Source organism: Myripristis murdjan, chromosome 9 (assembly GCF_902150065.1).
Source record: "Myripristis murdjan chromosome 9, fMyrMur1.1, whole genome shotgun sequence".
Lineage (NCBI taxonomy): Eukaryota > Metazoa > Chordata > Actinopteri > Holocentriformes > Holocentridae > Myripristis > Myripristis murdjan.
In genome coordinates, this window is record NC_043988.1 from 37,698,366 (window position 1) to 37,717,583 (window position 19,218).

The 19,218-nt window shown below is 44.6% G+C and overlaps 1 protein-coding gene across 1 annotated transcript; it reads left to right on the forward strand.

The window, feature by feature from the left end:
- Window positions 1-8,241, forward strand: LOC115364858 (nucleus accumbens-associated protein 2-like). Its single transcript, XM_030059504.1, has 7 exons — window positions 1-459; window positions 4,178-4,392; window positions 4,815-5,074; window positions 5,266-5,442; window positions 5,697-5,802; window positions 6,501-6,598; window positions 7,261-8,241. The coding sequence occupies exons 1-7, from the start codon at window positions 1-3 to the stop codon at window positions 7,956-7,958; spliced, it is 2,013 nt and encodes a 670-aa protein (XP_029915364.1). The 3' UTR covers window positions 7,959-8,241.
- Window positions 8,242-19,218: the final 10,977 nt, after the last annotated feature.

A 19,218-nucleotide genomic window follows, 5' to 3' on the forward strand; every position in this document is an offset into this window, starting at 1 on the left:
ATGTCGGACGGCCTGCTGCAGGTGGAGATCCCGGACTTCGGCAGCAGCGTGCTGGGCAGCCTGAACCAGCAGCGGCTGCTGGGTCACTACTGCGACGTGTCCATCCTGGTGCAGGGCCAGGCCTTCAAGGCTCACCGCGCCGTCCTCGCCGCCTCCTCGCTCTACTTCAGAGACCTGTTCAGCTCGGCCGCCGATTCCTCCTCCTCTTCCTCCTCCGCCGCCGCCTCCCCCTCCTCCTCCCAGGCGGTGTTCGAGCTGCCGTCCTCGGTGACGCCGACGTGTTTCCAGCAGATTCTGTCGTTCTGCTACACGGGCCGGCTCAGCATGGCGGCCAGCGAGCAGCTGGTGCTCATGTACACGGCCGGCTACCTGCAGATCCAGAACATCGTGGAGCGAGGCATGGAGCTGATGATGATGAAGGCCTCCTCCTCTTCCTCGCCGCTCTGTTGCGACTCCCAGGTTGGTTCGGTCACACCGTGCAGACACACACACACACACACACACACACACACACACACACATGTTGGTTTCCATCACTTCTGGGGACATTACATTGACTTACATTCATTTCCTGGAGATTTATCCTAACCTTAACCCTAACCACTACCTGCCTAACCCTAACCCTAACCCTAACCCTAACCTTAACCTAACCCTAACCCTAACCTTAACCTAACCCTAAAGTTGTCTTAGCTTTAAATCAAGTCTTCACCCTAAAATTAATGGTGCTCCCTTATGGGGACTTGCTTTTTGTCCCCATAAGGGAGGCGAGTCCCCACAGCGTGACTGTGTAAACAGATTTATGTCCCCACAACATTAGCAATACCAGGTACACACACACACACACACACACACACACACACACACACACACCCTGGAGGACTTCACTGCAGACACAGTGAACACAAAGCCCAGCTGGAGGGATTCTGCGCTGCAGTGTGAGTTCAGGCTCAGGGTCCAACAAGACAACAGTTAATAACACCAACACCCGAGAGGTCAGGACGCTTTACTGCAGAACACAGGAAGAGGGCGCTGTTCCTCCAGAGCTAAAGCGTTCCCAGTCTCTGGAAAACTCCCTTCCAGCCACAGGAATCACAGTTTTGTGTTTGACATTCGTTTTTGTTTTCAGTTGAGTGCAGTTCCACTTCAGTCTCCAGAGCGGGGCGTTAAGCTTTGACAATGTTTAGTTGAGCTGAGTTTTTCTTCATCAGTTAGTTTTTTATTCTAATATGGACAATGTTCTTAATATGGGCTGTTGACTGTCGTTACCATGGTAACGCCACCGGTGTACCGTCACTACACTGACGTACACACGTTGATCTGATCCTGATGTAATAAAATACACACACCAGGGTTATTGTAGCTTTGCATCTTTCATTAGGTTTTATTGTTTTTTTGTTTTGACCTTTAGCTTTCAGTTTCAGTTTGAATTTGTTTTGAAAGTTGGTTCGCTTGTTCAGTTTTTTATGTTTGATTTTAGTTTAGTTTTATTAGTTTTCTTAGTAATATGGGCTATTTGTTTGGCAAGATTCAAAACAGTCAGAAAAAATAGTAACAAAATAAAATAAAATAAAAATGAAATTCACTATAATTTAATTTAAATTTAATAAATTGAACAAATAAAGTAAATTAAATTACTAATTAAACTGTAAATAAAAGTGTGATAAAAAGTCAACAAAACATACACCTTAAAAAATGTTTTCACTGAGGAGGAACAAGCAAATAAAGTGACAGAGCAAAATACATTTTCTCTGTCTGCTTTGTAAACACAATATAGTTTCACGGATAGTTTTTTTTCTTTCGTTTTTATCTTCATTTCAGTTTATGACAATTTTTTCACAGATAGTTTTTGTTAGAGACAGTAAGCCTGGCAGCAGCCCTGCTCTGCCGCCTTTCATCGTGACGGTTTTGACCAAACGGCACAAACAGACTGCTGCCCTCTGGCCACGCCCACTGCTGTGACATCACTGAGTGGGTGTGGCAAGAAGTGCAACAGGCCTGAGATGTTACAGCCCCTAGAGGGCAGCGCAGCAGTGGAACGCACAGATATAGAAAGAAAGCTCGATGTTTTAGCGCGCTCAGCAACGTGCTTACGCTGCGGCCATTGCAAAGGGGGCATCCCTCCCACTGTGGACGACGCCTGTACAATTAAAATAAATGGTAACACAATTAACGTTAGTTAATGCCATAATAAACATTAAGTAACTGGTAATAAACGTTAAGTAACAGTTAACTAACCGTTAACTAATGTGTCTAAGAATCATGTACTAATGCTGTTCATGCTAAGGTATTAATTTATGTTATTTAAGGGTTATTGTAGATATTATTAACATTAGTAAATGCCATAATAATCATTAACTAACAGTTAATTAACCATTATGGCATTAACTAACGTTAACTAACGTTAATTGTTGTACTCTTATTGTAAAGTGTTACCAAATAAATCATAACTCGCTTATTTCTCAACCATTTTTCACATGTTGTTTTTGTTATGATACAGAATTTTTGATTCAGTAAAAAATCTAAAATTCTATACAAATAGGCTACTTTTTTACCCAGATAAGAGTAAAATACACTTGATACATAATTATATTAACAATAAAATCTTTCAAACTAAAATCTTATTACCCAGATATAGATATATTAAAAATAAAATTAGTTTACAGCATTTAAATATATAATGTACTTACATTCTGTATATATAAACACACACACAGCGGTGGAAGCAATCAGCTGTTTTATTTCAATGTACAAAAAACATTTTCACATTATTAGCCAACTAATAATTATTTAATTAACAGTGTCAGTCACTTGGAGGAACAGAGAAGCTTGTCATAAAATCAGTTTGGATAAAAACTGAGATGGAAATCTGGATTTATATGATTTAGGCTTTACTACTACTACTACTACTACTACTACTACCACTGATAATACTACTACTACTGATACTACTACTGCTTCTGATACTACTACTACTACTACTACTACTACTACTACTACCACTGATAATACTACTACTACTGATACTACTACTGCTTCTGATACTACTACTACTACTACTACTACTACCACTGATAATACTACTACTACTGATACTACTACTGCTTCTGATACTACTACTACTACTACTACTACCACTGATAATACTACTACTACTGATACTACTACTGCTTCTGATACTACTACTACTACTACTACTACTGCTGCTGCTGCTGCTACTGCTGCTGCTGCTACCACTGATAATACTACTACTACTGATACTACTACTACTACTACTACTACTACTACTACCACTGACAACAACAGTACCACTGATAACACTACTACTACTACTACTACTACTACTACTACTACTGATACTACTACTGATACTACCACTGATACTACTATGATTTCCTAGTGCCCAGTCTTCTCGGTACCCTACTGATAATACTACCACTGCTAATACATACTACTATTACTACTACTACCATTGATACTACAACTACTACAGCATAGCATTGCCGTTTAGCTAGAAGCCAGCTAGTAACAGCAGCTCTCAACATGATTAAATTATGATAATACTTAATAATACGTAATAATACTTACTTAATATAAAACTAAAAACTTTTCTTACCTGTGAAAGGTGATTCCCAGTCACCTGGTTTCGGTGTTCCTCAGGTCTGTACAGCCACACGCTGCACAGTGTGCTGGCATCTCTGCTGCTGGGACAGGACTCAGGAAGTTTCCCACTCCTGGAAAAGAAAAATTTCAAAATTCTTCTCCTTTGATCTGACAGCACAAAAAAACCTGTGTAGATGTCTGCCAAAAATTAGAGGGAAATTGAGCGAGTAACGAGCACAAACCTGTAAGCAGCCTGTTCACCTGCAGCTTATGGAGTCAGGACTCCGCCCCCACAGCTTAGCTTAGCCTGGGGCACGGCGACCTAATGGGCGTGTCCTATCCAGCTTTCTGTCTATATCTGTGGTGGCACCTGCTGACTGGCTCTGTACATCAGCCCCTCCCCAAGCCCCTCCCACCTGAGATTCAGCCCCTCCCCAACCCCCTCCCACCTGAGATTCAGCCCCTCCCCAATCTCCTCGAATCGCATCAAATTTATTTCGGTTGATGGCTTGTTTCTACGTACACGATTGATTTTTGGACATTTATTTAATGTAAAAACATGGATCTTGGCTCCCAGACGACCTCAGCAGACGAGCTGGGCAGCTACGACACGGCGCTGCAGCAGCAGGTGGCGCCGCAGCGAGCCGGCCCGCCGCAGGAGGCCAGTCCGGACCAGCCGAGCCTCAGCCCCGAGGAGCTGCTGCTGGCCGTCAGCCGGATCAAACAGGAGCGAGCCGACACGCCTCCGGCCGATGACATGGGAGGAGCGGGAGGAGACGGAGGGGAGGCCAGGTAACCCAAACTCCCGGGCTCAGACTCCGGGGTTTGACCCGAGCCTGAACGAGGACATTACAAAGTCTGCCATATGATTTTGATTCGATTCAGAAGCCAGCCATCGATATGGACGACAGCACATTCTCATGAACACATTCAGTTAGTGCACATTAAATAATCAAATATGAGCAGAGTGGCAGTACGCAGTGTACTCTCCACCGCTGCTTATTAACATGACATAATCCCAGCATACACGGGGTTTCTGCTATGACACAGCACACATGCAGCCTCCACTCTCCCCTTTAATTACACACAACTAGTCAGATTTTTAGTGTTTTGCATGTTTAGTGTTTTTCCGTGTCGGTGACATGTTCTGCAGATGCAGGTGAGAGGAGTCATGATGTGACGCTCTCTCAGCTCTCTGCTTCTCCTCCTGCCAGGCTGGATGTTGCAGGAGACCTCCAGGCCTCCAGGGGCAGCGCTCTGTGTTACCTGGGTGCAGGTGGAGGTTTGGTTCCTGGCCTGCAGTCCTACCTGCTGGCCAGCGGGGAGCGTTCCAGCCCAGGAGGCTCCAGCCTCCCCACCGACTCCCCCCCCTCCCACCCTGCCACCGAGGAGGAGCTGGAGGAAGATTACTATGGCAACGCCGTCCCGGCCGGCCTGTACCAACACATGTACGGACACCCGGGGAACACCTACAGTAAGTTCCTCTGCGGGACGGCCCGACACAGACACATCCACCACAGCTCTGCTTACTTGAATCTGATTGGATGTGAGGTGGATTGCATCATCAGAGGGTTACATTTTGTATTTTTGTAATTGTAGATCCTGGTTTTGCTAACACACACACACACACACACACACACACCCCTTTCCATCTCATTGGTTCAGTCCAGGACAAGATGGAGACGCTGCCCCTCCCACTGGCTAATGAGCGCCGGCCCTGCGTGCTGATTGGCCGAGACACCATGGCCCTGCCGGCCAGTCTGATCAGTCAGATTGGGTATCGCTGCCACCCGACGCTCTACACCGAGGGCGACCCGGGCGAGAAGGTGGAGCTGGTGGCGGGTAGGAGAACAGAACTTCTCTGCATACAAACCCAACCACCTCGTCTTACTGTTTCTATAACGCTGATGTGTTGCCATGGTAACAGGATCGTTAGGAAGGTCATTAAATACAATACTGTCTGGAGGTGTTGAGAGAGAGACATACACACTGAGGAGAGAGAGACAGAGGTTTACTGAGGACGCACATTATACAGCAGCATGACGTGATGTTGTGTAATGCTGTGTGTGTGTGTGTGTGTGTGTGTGTGTGTGCAGGTTCAGGTGTGTACATGACACGTGGTCAGCTGATGAACTGTCACCTGTGTGCCGGAGTCAAACACAAGGTGCTGCTCAGGAGGCTGCTGGCCACCTTCTTCGACAGGTACGCCCGTCACGCCGTCACACTGATGACGTGTGTGTGGTGATCAGTGCTCCAGAAATGTATGACACACACACACACATGTAAACAAAATAAACAATAACACTATCAACACACTTCACTTTTTGAACTATCAATATTATGAACATTATCAGCATTATTAACATCTTAAACACTATCAGTATCATTTATAACCTCATTAACATTATTAACATGACCGTTCAGACCATCAGTGTTATCAGCACTGTGAACATTAATGACCCTGGACATGCTCGGTGTTGTGAGCGTGCTCAGTGCCGGACGCGGTGGCGGCGGTGGCGGCGGCGGCGGCGCTGCAGACTGTCTGACAGCCCGGCCACAACATTCAGGAACATTCTGATGCTGTTTTATTCTCACCAAATGCTTTCTTCACAATACAGCTGGGCTGCTTTACATAACTCTGCTCTGTCACATTGTCTCAGACAGCGAGAGGGAGTGTGTGTGTCTGTGTGTGTGTGTGTGTCTGTGTGTGTGTCTGTATCTGTGTGTGTGTGTGTGTGTGTTTCTGTGTGTCTGTGTGTGTGTGTGTGTGTGAGAGAGAGAGATGGATAAAGGAGCAGAGAGACAGAGAGAGTGACTGGGAAAGAAAGAGAGAGAGAAAGGGCGAGCGAGGATGAATAAAGCTGGTATAGGTGCTGATTGGGTTGTTATGGTATCCATAGAAACACTCTGGCCAATAGCTGCGGGACAGGGATCCGCTCCTCCACCAATGATCCGAGCCGAAAACCTCTGGACAACCGAGTGCTAAACACTGTCAAACGTAAGACACACACACACACACACACACACACAGTGTGATGGATGGATTTATGTTGTTTCATGGCGGGACGCTGTACGACGGCGTATTCGTGTCGAAGCTGTGGGAAGGGAGTTAATATTCCAAGAAAAAAAACCTCAGAATTTCCTAAATAAATGCCGGAGATTCACGAGAAAAAAATTCACAAACTTATGAGAAAAAAAAAATTGAAAATTCTGAGATTACAAAGTTGCAAAGTTCTGAGAAAAATTTCAGAAATTCTCTGAGATTAAAAAAAGAAATTTCGGAGAAAAAAACAATGAAACCAGTTTGTCCTCCTCCTGTGGGATCCAGTCTGAAGGAAATCCTGCTGGTCTGAGTCCAGAACCCCAACCTCCTCCTCAGCATCTGGATTCTGAAGAGACGTTGCTGTGACTTGGGCCGATTCAGAAGAAAACAATCTGCTGATTCTGGGCTCAGATCAGCAGGATCTCCTTGTTCCTGTAGGATCTGCTGAGGGGATCAGCTGCAGGCCTGACAGAAAGGAAAACTCATTTCCACTTTTTTCTCATAAATTTATGACTTTTTAATTTTCAAGATGAGTTTTTTTCTCAGACCCCCCCCCCTGGCCCCACAGTGGCCCTGAAATGCCGTCGTAACGTTCAGATGTCCCTCTCTCTCCTCAGTCTACTGTCAAAACTTCGCTCCCAACTTCAAGGAGAGTGAGATGAATGTGATCGCCGCAGACATGTGCACCAACGCCAGGCGAGTCCGCAAGCGCTGGCTCCCCAAGATCCAGTCGCTCCTCCCCGACGGCCTTTCTGCCCCCGCCTCCCATCCCCGCAAGGGCAAGAGAGGAGCGGCAGGAGGAGGAGGAGCAGCGGGAGGAGGTGGAGGAGGAAATGGAGGAGGTCAGGGAGGAGAGGCGGCGGCACAGCCCAGCTCCAGCCCCTTCGAGCTGGACCTGCGGCAGCTGAGCGCCTCCTACCTGGGCCTGGAGGCGCCGCTGTACGCCGAGCGCCGCGAGAGAGAGAGGGAGGCGGCGGCGGAGAGAGAGAGGGAGAAGGAGACCTCGGCCGCCCTCCTGCCTCACCTGCAGTTTGCGGGTTCCCGCGGCGGTGCAGGAGCAGCAGCGGGGGGAGGCGGCGGCGGCGGCACGGGGCCGGGTGAGGAGGTGCTAACAGGCGGGGAGGCGGAGGGAGGAGGAGGAGGAGCAGTGAGAGTACAGACTGAGCAACACCAAGACCCCCCTCCCTCCCTCTCCTCCTCCGCCTCCTCCTCCTCCTCCTCCCACCCCTCCCCCCAGCCTGCAGAGCCCGCCTCCACTAGCAGGGGATTGGATGCAGAGGAGAGGGGGGCGGAGCTTCTGGAAGACAGCCAATAAGCTAATGCCTCTGCCTACCTGTATGTAAATAAACACACTAGCTACCTGTCTCCCTGTCTGTCTGTCCTCCCACCTGTCTTTCTGCCCCCTTACCTACCTGTCTGTCCTCTTACCAGTCTGTCTACTATCCTACCTGTCTGTCTGTCCTCTTATCCGTCTGTCTGACCTCCTACCTGTCTGTCTGTCCTTCTACCTGTCTGTCTGTCTGGCTCGGCTCTGCTGCATGTTAACCAGCCCACTGCAGTCCAGCTCACAGGCCCATAGCAACAGGACTGGTGATGATGATGATGATGATGATGATACTGATGATGATGATAATATCCACTCTGATAACGATAATAAAGCTTCTTGATAATCAGACTGCCATGTCTCTGTGCTCCATGTTCCTGCACCTGTTCCACCTGTATGTCGCTCTGTGGTCCTGCTGGGAGCCTCCCAGTCTAACCAGTCTGACCAGTTAAGCCTGACCCTGGGCCTGTACATGCAGGGAGCTGCAGCTGCAGTCAGTGGAGCCCGCTGTGTGACGCCTGCTGGCGACACGCTGGGGCTGGATGCACCCGATAACAACAACTTCAATAAGAGCTTCATTTGTACAGCACTTTTAAAAAAAAAAAAAAAAACTGAAGCTGAAAAGTGCTTTATGTAAAAAGGAAAAATGGCAAAATACAGTAAAACAACAAAACAGAATAAAGCCAACAAAAAATAAAACAAAATTATCCAAAATAATAAGAGTTAACATTAGCATAGTTTATTAGTCAGTGTACAGTCAGTGTATACGGCCTGTCCTGTTACAGAACACAGAGACATTAGCAAACATAACTTTAGTGAGCACATTACATACTGTTTGTATACAGAATACAGGGATGTTAGCAATGTTAGTGTTATTACATATAGAACACAGTGATGTTAATAAACAGCTGATGGCATATTACCTACACAAAATACAGTAATGTTAGCAGCAGCAGCACAAATTTCCCTTAAACATTAGGGGGGCACATTTAGCGGGGGGTGAGGGGGTCAGGAGGGCTGCCAAAGTAATATATATTATAATTTATAAATACCTGGGGGGGGGGGGGCTTGTCCCCCCTGACCCCCCCTAAATTTGTGCCCATGGTTAGCAGTGTATAATGGGCTATATTACATATATACTACATAAGCAAATATAACTTACAGCTTATTACATATACTGTATACTGTTTGGATAGAAATACAGTAATGTTTGCTAATAGCTAATAGCTGCTGGCTATTAACTGGACTACAGTAGTGTTAGCAAACATAGCTTGTAGCACAGGCTACAAACATTAGCATACATACATTAGCATTACATTAGCATAGTGTGCTGCTGGCCCAGGCTGATCTGCTCTGTCAGTGTCCTCACACTCAGCCGGACACATGACGGGACAGTCAGGGTGACACACAGGTTTACACTGCAACAGGCGTTTTGGACGATGGGGGCCCGTCTCTGAAAGGACACTGCCAACAACTGGCTTCAGTGTGAGGACAATTCTTGGCTTGAAGCTGTGCTTACTGTTCGCTATCAGACATCAAAGTTCCAGTTTAAGCAAAGTACAGGACTAAATCCCATTCCAGATTAAGTCTCATCCCAGATTAAGTTTTGTTCCAGATTAAGCCTCATCCCAGATTTAGTCTCATCCCAGATTAAGTCTTGTTCCAGATTAAGTCCCATCCCAAATTAAGTCCTGTTCCAGATTGAGTCTTGTTCCACACTAAATCTTGTTCCAGTTTAAGTCTTGTCACAAATTAAATCTTGTTCTAGATTAAGTCTCATCCCAGATTAAGTCACGTCCCAGATTAAGTCTCATCCCAGATTAAGAGTTGTTCCAGGTTACGTTTTCCAAAGCAAGTCCTGTTCCAGATTAAATCGTGTTCCAGATTGAGTCTCGTCACGAATTAAATCTTGTTCTAGATTAAGTCACGTCCCAGATTAAGTCTCATTGCAGATTAAGAGTTGTTCCAGGTCAAGTCCCATCCCAGATTAAATTGTTTTCCAAAGCAAGTCCTGTTCCAGATTAAATCATGTTCCAGATTAAATCCTGTCACAGGTTAAGTCGTGTTCCACCACTGAGAGCCACTTTGTTTCTCTGGCTTTCAGTTCCATCTGAGATTATCCGATGTTTTTTTTTTTGTTTGTTTGTTTTGTTTTTTGTCAAGTCCATTCTTAATCCCTCTCACTGAGTTTTAATCTGATGACAGTTTTATTCAGTCGTCTCTGGTTTAATCAGCTCCTGACGCCCTGACAGTCTCTCCAGACGTCAGAAACACCTGGGAGAGGAGGAGCCATTTAATGGGGACAGCTGGGTAAACAGGAAATCAACATGACGATGTGTTTTCAACGTCCTGGACACGTTTTGTTCCTGTAGCCTCAGTCTGACTCCAGGCTGTTTAAACTGTAGAAGACATACAAGAAATATCAACATTTTACACATTTTCTTTAGTTCTGGACACTGAGAACCTGTAATCTTAACCTAACCACACCTGTAGTGACATAACCACACCTGTAGTGACAGAACCACACCTGTAGCGACAGAACCACACCTGTAGTGACAGAACCACACCTGTAGTGGTAGAACCCCGCCCCTCTGAGCCCAGCCACTACCGACCAGTTGCACTCAGTTTTAAATACCTGAGACTGACTTTAGACAGTAAACTCAGTAAACGACCCCAGCAGAGACACCTCGTCAGCCACAAGCTCAGAGCGCTTCCTGTTGCCCCCCGCCTCCTGCTGGTACTCTACACCCAACTCATCCTGCTGTGCTGCTGGGCAGCAATGGTCAGGGCCGGGCAATTTTAGGCAATTCTGAGCAACAAGTGGAGACAAGGGCGCGGGAAGGGTGGTGCTGAGGGTGCTGCAGCACCCCCTGCTGAGGAGGGGTGGAATAAATGTCAAATTAATTTTACCACATTTCAAAGTCATTTTCTTTTGAAAATGACTTGATTGTGGCAGTCACTTAGGGTGTGGACAGGGGAGAAAGTATAACGTGTATTAATCTACTGCACCTAATGCAAGGAAAACGAAAAACATGTAAAACTGCAGAGGGGCAATCACACCGAGACACATCAGGCGGCACCATCAGTCGGTATCAGGCGAGCCGGCCGCGGCACTGGCCAGCATGAGGCAGCTCACCTGTCAGATCCGGCAGACCTGACCGGGTGGGCGCGGTATCGGACGGTGCCGCGGCCGGCCATCCTGATGCCGACTGATGGTGCCGCGGCATGTGCGGGTCAATACGGTAGTCTAGAAAACTGGAGATTTTTTTTTCTCGTGCGCCCCCAAGTAGATTGCGCCCTGGGCAGGTGCACTGCCCATCGCAGAAACCGTCCCTGCTGCCGAGTCTGCCAGCACAGCGGGATACTGCTGCAACTCTCTCTCTCTTGTTTGCGCTGCGCTCGCACAGCTGGTTGTCTGTCACTGAAAGTTTAGCCTCCAAATCAGTGATGTAGTCTACGTGATACGCAGGTATACGGCGTATACCTACTAGAAAAGGTCCCGCATTTCCGTATAACCACTTAACCCCCCCCCCCCCCATACGCAGCACCCCCTGGCAAAAAGTAGTTCCCGCGCGCATGAGTGGAGAATAGGAAAATGGCATTGTAATGTGCATTTTGCATCAGCTGAGGCTTGAACTCACAGTTTCTGGCATAAAGGACAACACTCTATCTCACTGAGCTAATTGGCAAGTGTCAATCCATGTGAGGCTTCACAAATTGACTAAACCAGTCACATGACAGCAGCCGCCTATGCACGGAAAGGCAGATTTAAAACCACTGTAAAAAAAAAAAAAAAAAAAAAATCAGTCATCAAGACAAAAATCTGAAAATACACATATTGCATCTAGACAGCATGGAGATGTTGATCATTTGTTTTTAACAATGGCTGATTTGCTCCATAAGTGAAAAACTGATGTTTAAAAATGCCATTCTTGCATTGACTCCAATTATTCACGAGAGCAAAATTCAAAATACTGTCAAAAATTGAGTTTCTGAGAAACAATTCTGAAATTTGCCACACATCATTAACCATGCCTCCGAAATTTTGTCAGTTTTTTTCATGAACATTAAAGATTTATTTACCAAGAATTTGCAAGTGTATATTTACAGTACCATTTACAGTCAAACATTTTTAAGCACTGTAGGCTCAATTTTTGATAAATCAAAAATCTGTGTGGATCGTTTGTGTAGGACAGTCTGAAGATGCTCTGTAGCAAGTTTGGTGACATTTGAGCAAAAATTGTGGGAGGAAATAGGTTTAATAAGTTTTACAGTTTGTGAAACAGAGTGATGGACTTCATAATTTCCAATAGATTTAAGTGCACAAAGGTTTCTTCAGTATTGGGGCTACATTTTGGTGAAAGCTGCAAAGCTGTAGCACATATGGTTCATTTGTTATGAATTTTCAAAGTTTTGAAATTTAGAGGCTTGCTATAGCGTCACCATCAGGACTATTGGCTTGTGTTTGCATCTGAGGTAATCTGGCATGGGACTGGACCTTTGTGCAAAATTTGGTGATTTTTTGTGCATGGGAAGTAGACTTCCTCGGAAGAAAGAAAGAAAGAAAGAAAGAAAGGAAGGAAGGAAGGAAGGAAGGAAGGAAGGAAGGAAGGAAGGAAGGAAGAAGAAGAAGAAAAAGAAGAAGAAGAAGAAGAAGAAGAAGAAGAAGAAAATGCAGGAATACAAGAGGGTCCTGGCAGCTTCGGCTGCCCGGCCCTTAATAAATACTCAAAAAAGTACAATCACACAAAAAGATGCTCATTTATAGTAACATGAGGAAATGTAATAAGGTACTTCCACCTCAGCATACAGACAACCATAAAATCTGCATAAGAGCTTAAGTATGAAATGAAGTACTAATGTATAAGCATGCTGATAAATAAATAGACTGAATAAAAAGAAAGTATCAGTCAGGTAAAAGGATAAAAAGTCCATAAAGAGAGATATAAAGAGAAGCTTCTGATTGCAGAGGGGATGAATGATTAGTGTAGTAATCTTTTCCTGTAAATTCACCACTTCAGTCTAATACATAATATATATTATAATATATACTATAATACCATATATACTATATTGATATAATATATGCTCTAATACATACAGTATTATAGTAGAATATGTACCATATTATATTAACCCCTCCTCTCCCCCGGGGCAGGGGCCCTGGCAGGCCGGGGCACGCAGCTGCTTCACTGTGCGGGGCTTCATGCGGGTGGCGCGGGCCTGCTGCCTGCATGAAGCCCCGCACACCGCACCGCGAGCCCGCTGCTGCACACTGTCCAGGTGTTCTCACGTGCTCTCACGTGCTCTCAGGTGTCAGGTGTGTTAAAGCGCCTGACCCAGCAGCAGACCGGCCGCCCAGCGCCTCCGCCGGACTGGGAGCGCTGGTCTGCTCCACCGAGATAATTGCTGCGCTGCAGAGCGGGCCTGCACCGCCTGCTGCCGCTCTGCATGTCGGGAACTGTAGTTCCACGGCCAGCGCCAGTCTGGATCCGGAAATCCTACCAGCCAATCATAAAAACCCTAAACGCTACACCAGCCAATAGCAGCGCCCCAGGTAACCCATTTCCCAATCGCAGAATTTCACATTCCGTATGAGCCAATCACAGCATCCGAACTAGCCCCGTCCAATCACAGCACCTCAGTGGCCCCACCGGCCAATCACGACACAACAACATCCATGATGCAGCTTGCCACTGCGCTTGCGCACTCGCGGCTGTAGACAGCTGATAACTCATCTATTATGCTACTTCGCTAAATCAAAAAGCTTCCAGAAAACTGAGCCGAGGTCGCCGCTGGACAGACTTGAGGACTGAAAAATAAAGTAAACACGTCTTTTAAGTAGCTGCGGTGGGATTGTCGGGTAGATCGAGTCGAGGTGGGGATAATCTCGGTAGATCTGTAGGAGGGTTTCGGCGAGCCTGGCTGGCCGCTCGGCGCCTTGAGACAAAGCTCAGCTAACAGGCTAACAGGCTAACAGGCTATTAGCGAGCCCAGCAGCTAGCGTGAACATATGCAAAGTTCAAACCCTTAATCACATTAATTCGCTCATTTTGCACCTCACACGCGACATCAGCCTGGATGTTTCTTACTACACCTACCTAACTGTCTCCACACCCTCCACAATTAACAATACCTGAGAATTCACTTCATAGGTGAGTAGCTTTAGCTCAGTTAGCTTAGCCAGCAGGCTAATACATTGCATTGGCTTGCCCGCCATCTTTTTAAAGCGAGATAAATGGGATGTTTCGTTAGCAGGCAAAATGTGTGCACCTGGGCAGCGTTAGCTAGCAGAGCTTGTTTTTCCTCCTTACTTTAGCAGCTGATGATCACATCTGCCGCTCCACTGGGCTTCAGCGGCGCTGCAGCTGCTCGCTATGTTTATTTACTAAACTGCACATTAGCAGTGAGCTAGCTGAGGCTAGCTGCAGCGGCGGCTAGCAGCGAGCTAGCTGCTGGTGGAGGAGCGCAGCATGCAGGCAGGAGCTGCACATCTGTTGATCCCTGACGGGTTTCTGTGCAGACATGAACATTTAGCTGCTCGGCTGGTTGTGTGTGTTTTTGTGTGTGTGTATGTGTGTGTGTGTGTGTGTGTGTGTGTGTGTGTGTGGCTGCTGGTTAACCTGATGCTGGCCCAGCTGTGTGCCTGGACCCGCAGGTCAGCGGCGCTGGAGCTAATCGTAAATAAACTATTTTTTCCCCTATGGCAGGAAAACTATGGTGCCTGTGAGCTAACACTATGGTGCAACGTAACTTAACGTAACGGTGTTATTCAGGCCTAAACACTGTTTCCTACAGTTTGACCAGCAGCTAGCACCATAAAGTCCCTTAAAGCCACAGCAGTGGAGCGGCTCAGGGAGCCGTGGTAGGAGTGCAGTCATCATAGTTACCATAAAGTGCTATCGTTAAAAAAAACAACAGCAACAAAAAAGCTGTGGTTACTCCATAAAACCACAGGAAATCAGGGTGACATGTGAGTTTGAGCTCCACATCTTACGCCACTTAGCTGCAGGAATAAACGGCTTTGAAACCTGTAGACAGCAGTGGAAGTACATTAACTCATGTGGCAGTGGTTTGGTGATATCATGATATAATGAGACTGGATATTGTAATTTGGTGATCTGACATCCGTGTTGTGTTTTCCTGGTTTCTAAAAGCTGCAGTTTTCTGTTGGTTGCTTCTACCTGTTTGGGCATCAGGTCCACATTGTAATGACTTGGTTATTAGGCCTGAACAATATATGATTATTGCAAGGTTATCTAGATATGAGCATGTGAAATATTGATATCTCAAAAGGCAACAGTATGGACATTATTAAAAATTAGGGTTAGCCTGAGGCAGTGATCGGTCTGTTCTGATCAATAAAATACTCTGTGAATTCACTGCATTTTCTACGTCCAATTGGTGGTGTTATGCTGTTTTTTGAAGAATGCTTAATTTTCCCTGTTGCTGCACTTTAAATTTCAAGTAATTGCAAACCCACAGTGGCAGGGTATCGCAATCCGATATTTGGCAGAAATATCAAGGTATAAAATTTTGCCATATCGTGCAGCCCTCGTGGTTATCATTGATCTGCAAAGTGGAAATATCTGATAGAAGCATCAGCTGTCATCAATACAATATCACAATATCAGTCAAATATTATATAATATCAGGTGTTTTCTGTATCGCCCAGCTCTGCTTTCATGTCTTCATTCCTACTCCCCGTGTCTGTTTTATTCAAGAGTTATTATAGTTTTGCCATTTTCTTTTTTCCCAATTGATTTAAAACAGATTAATATGCCAGTTAATGTGCAATCTGTGTAATCTGATGTCGCTGTTCTATCACGTCCACAATACTAATGATGTTATCAAAAATGTCATGTGTAACTAGCTATTCTCTGAAAGCACAAGTGGTCCTCACAATCCCAGCGTGGAGGTGTTCAGTTTAAAGACATTGTGACGCAGTGGAAACCTCATATGGATCAGAAAGCTTGGGGCACACTCTTACGCAAATTCTTTTAAATCATTTGCTTATTGTAATAAATTAGTCAGCTTACAGCATTCATTTTGATTTCTTTCATGCTTAGGAAAAACATGAAAAAACGTATTGTTTTAAATTGATTTCTTTCATGATTATTATTATTATTTTTTTTAACTTAAAGCGCTGCTGAGATGTGGCTTGGTACTTGTGTTTCTGACGTTACTGGGTTTTTAAACAGACTAAAGCTTTGGTATAATTGGAGCTACTGTCAAACTTCCAGTTAAACTCCCAGTTAAATGCTGAGTCCTTTTTATTGGCCGGTATGTGGCCTCGCGTTTTGACAAACAGCAGTCCTTGTTTGGAAGCTGAGTCACACCAAATATTGAAAACTGAAAACTTCAGTGACGTCAGGCGGGTTAACCAAACTACTGAGCAGGGGGCGGGGCTTCTCCTTCCTCCAGAGCAGGGGGTGGGGCTTCATTCTCTGGGCAACAGTCATCAGTAAGGTGGATATGACGGCCAAGCAGGTAGAGACAGTTAAAACAGCTGCAACAGTCCAATAAATTCAGAACAAGTAATTTCTTTACTGTGTTGCAGCCTTAAAAACCAGGACAAGACACTTATGTCAGGTTGTAGTATTCCAATATCCAGAACCCCATCAGACTGTGATGATGTCATTATTCCATCATTATTCCATCAGGTAAGAAGGGGCGGGTCTGGGCTCCAGACAGCAGGTGGGCGGGGTCTTGTGTAATAAAGTGAATTAGATACAGAGGAGAACCAGAAAAGGCTAACCTCAAGTTTCTTTTCTAAACTGAAGTATTGAGACCAGCTTCACTGTTTTCACCGTCATGTTGCAGCTTTTTGCTAAAATAATTTAAATTTACTTTGTCCTCTCTTCAATCTGCACTCAGCACCCCATAATGACAAAGCAAACACACGGTTCTAGAAATGTTGGCAAATTCCTTAAAAAGGAAAAGCTGAAATGTCACATGAGCACAAGAATTCAGTCCCTTTGCTATGAGACTTGAAAATTTCTCCTTCGTCTTTGAGATGTTTGTGCACCTTGACTGTTGTTCCTCAATATTTGAACTATACAGATTTTTTTGGTAATTCAAAATGTATTTGAAAGCCAAGCTTTCTGTTTCATTACGTTATATGCATGTAGTAAATATAGAAATGTAAATTAGACTGTCATCTGCAAGTAGGGGTTGAATCACCAGAGGCCATGATCTGATATTATCACGATACTTAAGTCACGATCCGATGGTATTGCAATTTTAAACATTTTGCTATATTATGAGTGTTGTGATAACGCATGTTGTGAAATATAATTTTTCAAATATATATTCTGTCCCCAAAGGGGCAACAGCATCTGTTTTATCTAATAGCATGAAGTTTTTATTCTGTTCGTGTCACTGGACGGACTGACCACTCAGGCAGAAACACCTGTCAGAAATGTTGCAGTGATTCTGGGCTATACAATATGAATATCGATACTTGGCATGTTGATACAATATTGATGCCCGAAATGTCGCAATACTATGCTGTATCACTCTTATCTGCAAGAGAAATGATGACAAAAAGCTTCTAATAATCATGCACTCATAGTGATGGATGTGGCTTGGGTGGACATGATCACTACAGGTGGTTTCCTCTGTGTTTTGATTTTGTACATATTGTCCAGGTCTTGTTTATGTCCTGTAGGAGTAGATGAAGTGTTAAATAGACAGTAAATAGCAGAATTGTAATAAATCTTGTATGTGGTGCAGAAGGAGCAGGAAGTCACAACAGCAGGAGGCGCTGTTTTCACAGTTGCAGTTTGACACTTTACGAGGTTCACGTTTGAATATCCATAAGCTTCAGCTTAGCGTCTTGAGTTTGAGCTCCTCTGATGCTGCTTCTGCTGAAGCACTGGAAGAAAACGAGCAGTTAGACCCTCAGACAGCCGGGGGGAGCTACATCTGCTCACGTCAGCGTCAGCAAACACGTCTAAGTGTTGTGCTAATCTGCAGGGCTACAGGCTCTCTGCTAGTTTCAGAGGACATCATGCAGCTACATGACGATGATGATTTATATTTATTTTTTTTTTTTTAGCATTGCAAACCAGTGCTCAGTCACGGTGTGCATACATCGGGCTCCATCATTTTGTTATGTAACAACAGTAAGAATAGTTTAGAAAATTGTTTTGCTGGTACAGCACCGAGCTATGTGGAACACTGTTTTTTGTTTTTTACTTTCAACTTGGGCTACATGATATGGACAAAATTTCATTGATATTTATGCCAGATATCTGGATTGTGATACAACATGACTGGGTTCGCACTTTTTTGAAATTTTAACTGCAGCAACAGTGAAAATGAGTGAATGAGAAAATGCAGTGACTTCACAAAGTATTTTATTGATCGGAACAGATCGATCAGTGTCTCAGACTGACCCTGAGTTTGATATCATCCATATTGTTGCCTTTTGAGATATTAATATCTCACATGTTCAGATGTTGATAGCCATATCATGACTTTATATCATCCAGTCCGATTTTCTGCCTGATCAGGTGAAAGTTATGTCAACCACATAAGAAGGGCAGGAAGTCCCTGCTCAATAATTCAAAATAAAAGTCCCTTGTGGTGGTGGTGGTGGTGGTATAAAATTTTGGGTTTTTTTGATTGAGAGCTTTGACAAATGTTGATGTGCAACATTCAAGAACAAAAACATAATCACTAAGTTTGTTGTTGTCCAGCTGTTGTGTGCATGTGGATGACTGGGCGCAGATCTGTGATGTCCCTGCAGTTGTAAAGCTTTTGTTTCAGAATAAGACGTCGGTGGAAGTGGCTCTGAGACGGCTGTGGAAACAGTTTGAACTTGGTGTCTCCTCAGAGCAGAGCAGTTTGTACCACGCCAGCTTATTCTAGTTCACTGAAATTTTAGTTAACTGAAATAAAAAACAGACTCTAGAAAACTAACTGAAACAATATTGTGTGCTTACAAAACAAAATAAAATTATATATTATTTATAATTATAATATTAATAAAAACTAATACTGAAACTAATAAAAGCTCGACTAAAATTAAACCGTTTCAAACAATATAAACTAAACTGAAACCAGCAAAAACACTGGAAACTAAACTGATGTGAAAACAAAATAAAAATAAAAACTAATGAAAAATACAAAACTAAGAACATCTCTGGTGCCAGGAGGATGAAAACACACACAAACATTTCTGATGTTCTAATGAGACTCACTGGAGATCAGAGTCTGCAGCAAATCGCAATGATGCTATGTTATA